The sequence below is a fragment of the Olea europaea genome, unplaced genomic scaffold (genome assembly GCF_002742605.1).
Source record: "Olea europaea var. sylvestris unplaced genomic scaffold, O_europaea_v1 scaffold31726, whole genome shotgun sequence".
In the NCBI taxonomy this organism is placed as follows: Eukaryota; Viridiplantae; Streptophyta; class Magnoliopsida; order Lamiales; family Oleaceae; genus Olea; species Olea europaea.
The window spans coordinates 1-1,303 of NW_019250537.1; the positions used below are offsets into that span (position 1 = coordinate 1).

The window sequence follows — 1,303 nt, forward strand, 5'->3', positions numbered from 1 at the left end:
CTTCAACTGTTTGTTTTCATATAAGAATTAATAAAAATTGTGCCAAAATAATTAATTGCACTCTCATCCTTCCAGAACGCAGTCGTTTTGTCGCGCGAATCTTCCCATTAAAATAGGCGCTTTTAGCTTTAACGCATCGCCCTCGTAATCACGCGGGAAATTATCATTTCAAAGCTGGAAAAGTTAAAAAATAGAAACTCAGAAATCTGAAAGCTTTAAAATCGTGTATATAATTTTTATAATTGCATAGCCGAAAATAAAATAAAAAGGAAAAATCCATGGCCAGAGTTAAACAGCGGGCCAGACGGAGAGCTACTCGCCGGAATTCCTCCGGTGAATCCCGTTAACCCTCCCCTCTCTCTACATGTACACATATGTGCGCGTTTATAATTTTTTACTCATTTTTATTGTCTTCGCCTAATTTTCTGGAACCCTAGTTTTACTTTGTCTGAAATTTCAGCTGCAGAAGCTACTCCGTCAACCCCAAATCATAAGGTATCATATGCTTTTCGTCACTTTCACTTTCATTATCTACACATAATTTTTCTTTGTAATATTTCTGAGATGTGGCATCATTGTTTATTTGATTAGCCGTCACCTGCTAGAAGCCCAAGGACTACTCCGCAAGGTGAGTTACTCGTGTGTGTATTTATTTATTTATTTATTTACATGCTATTTTGAGTTCTTTCTTAAAATATTTGAGTGGTGAGTTTTGATTTGATTTAAACTTTTGTTGGGGAATGTGGGCGTGTTGTTTGGTTTTTGTAGCTGAAAGAGATGGGGAAAGGCAGAGAAAAAAGCGGAGGAACAGGCCTGGGACAGTGGCTCTACGCGAGATTCGGAAATATCAGAAGTCATTTAACCTTCTCATGCCTGCTGCTCCCTTTATTAGACTTGTAATTTCACGCAATCATCCGCACACTTCTGGCATTTTGTTAGGCGATTTTTGAATAACTAGGATCGGCCAAAAAAGTACTTTTGCGGGTTTGGAAGTTCATGGCTTTCTGATTATAGGATTCAAAGATTCACAACACTACTACAGTTAGCTGCTTATGTGATGAAATTGTGTACAGGGAAATTGAAATTTTGGCTGAATGCAAATAATCAATTTAGAGTTTTTCCTCCTATGAACATGATGTTATGACTAATGTATACAAGGATGACTTATGGGGATTGATAATGTGTCAATAAATGGATTACATGATGTCTCAAGGCTTGTTATGAGTGTTCATAAGTGGTTAACTAGTTTCTGTTGCATTTTATCTATGTAATTTTAGCCATTATATCATTTGGTTGAAAAGTC

The 1,303-nt window shown here is 36.7% G+C and overlaps 1 protein-coding gene across 2 annotated transcripts; it reads left to right on the forward strand.

The window, feature by feature from the left end:
- The first annotated feature begins 175 nt into the window (after positions 1 to 175).
- LOC111385481 (histone H3-like centromeric protein A) lies at positions 176 to 1,262 on the forward strand. 2 transcript variants are annotated; one of them, XM_023009872.1, is made up of 4 exons: positions 176 to 333; positions 438 to 495; positions 592 to 628; positions 769 to 1,262. In XM_023009872.1, the coding sequence occupies exons 1-4, from the start codon at positions 279 to 281 to the stop codon at positions 898 to 900; spliced, it is 282 nt and encodes a 93-aa protein (XP_022865640.1). In that variant the 5' UTR covers positions 176 to 278; the 3' UTR covers positions 901 to 1,262. The 2 variants fall into 2 exon arrangements, with proteins under 2 accessions (XP_022865640.1, XP_022865639.1); XM_023009871.1 differs by having other exon boundaries at positions 461 to 495.
- Positions 1,263 to 1,303: the final 41 nt, after the last annotated feature.

Bases quoted from the DNA above. Each gene is read 5' to 3' on its own strand.
- LOC111385481 (XM_023009871.1), top strand. From the start codon at position 279: ATGGCCAGAGTTAAACAGCGGGCCAGACGGAGAGCTACTCGCCGGAAT. The intron at 496-591 runs GTATCATATGCT...TTATTTGATTAG, and splicing joins CGTCAACCCCAAATCATAAG to CCGTCACCTGCTAGAAGCCC. The intron at 629-768 runs GTGAGTTACTCG...TGGTTTTTGTAG, and splicing joins CCCAAGGACTACTCCGCAAG to CTGAAAGAGATGGGGAAAGG.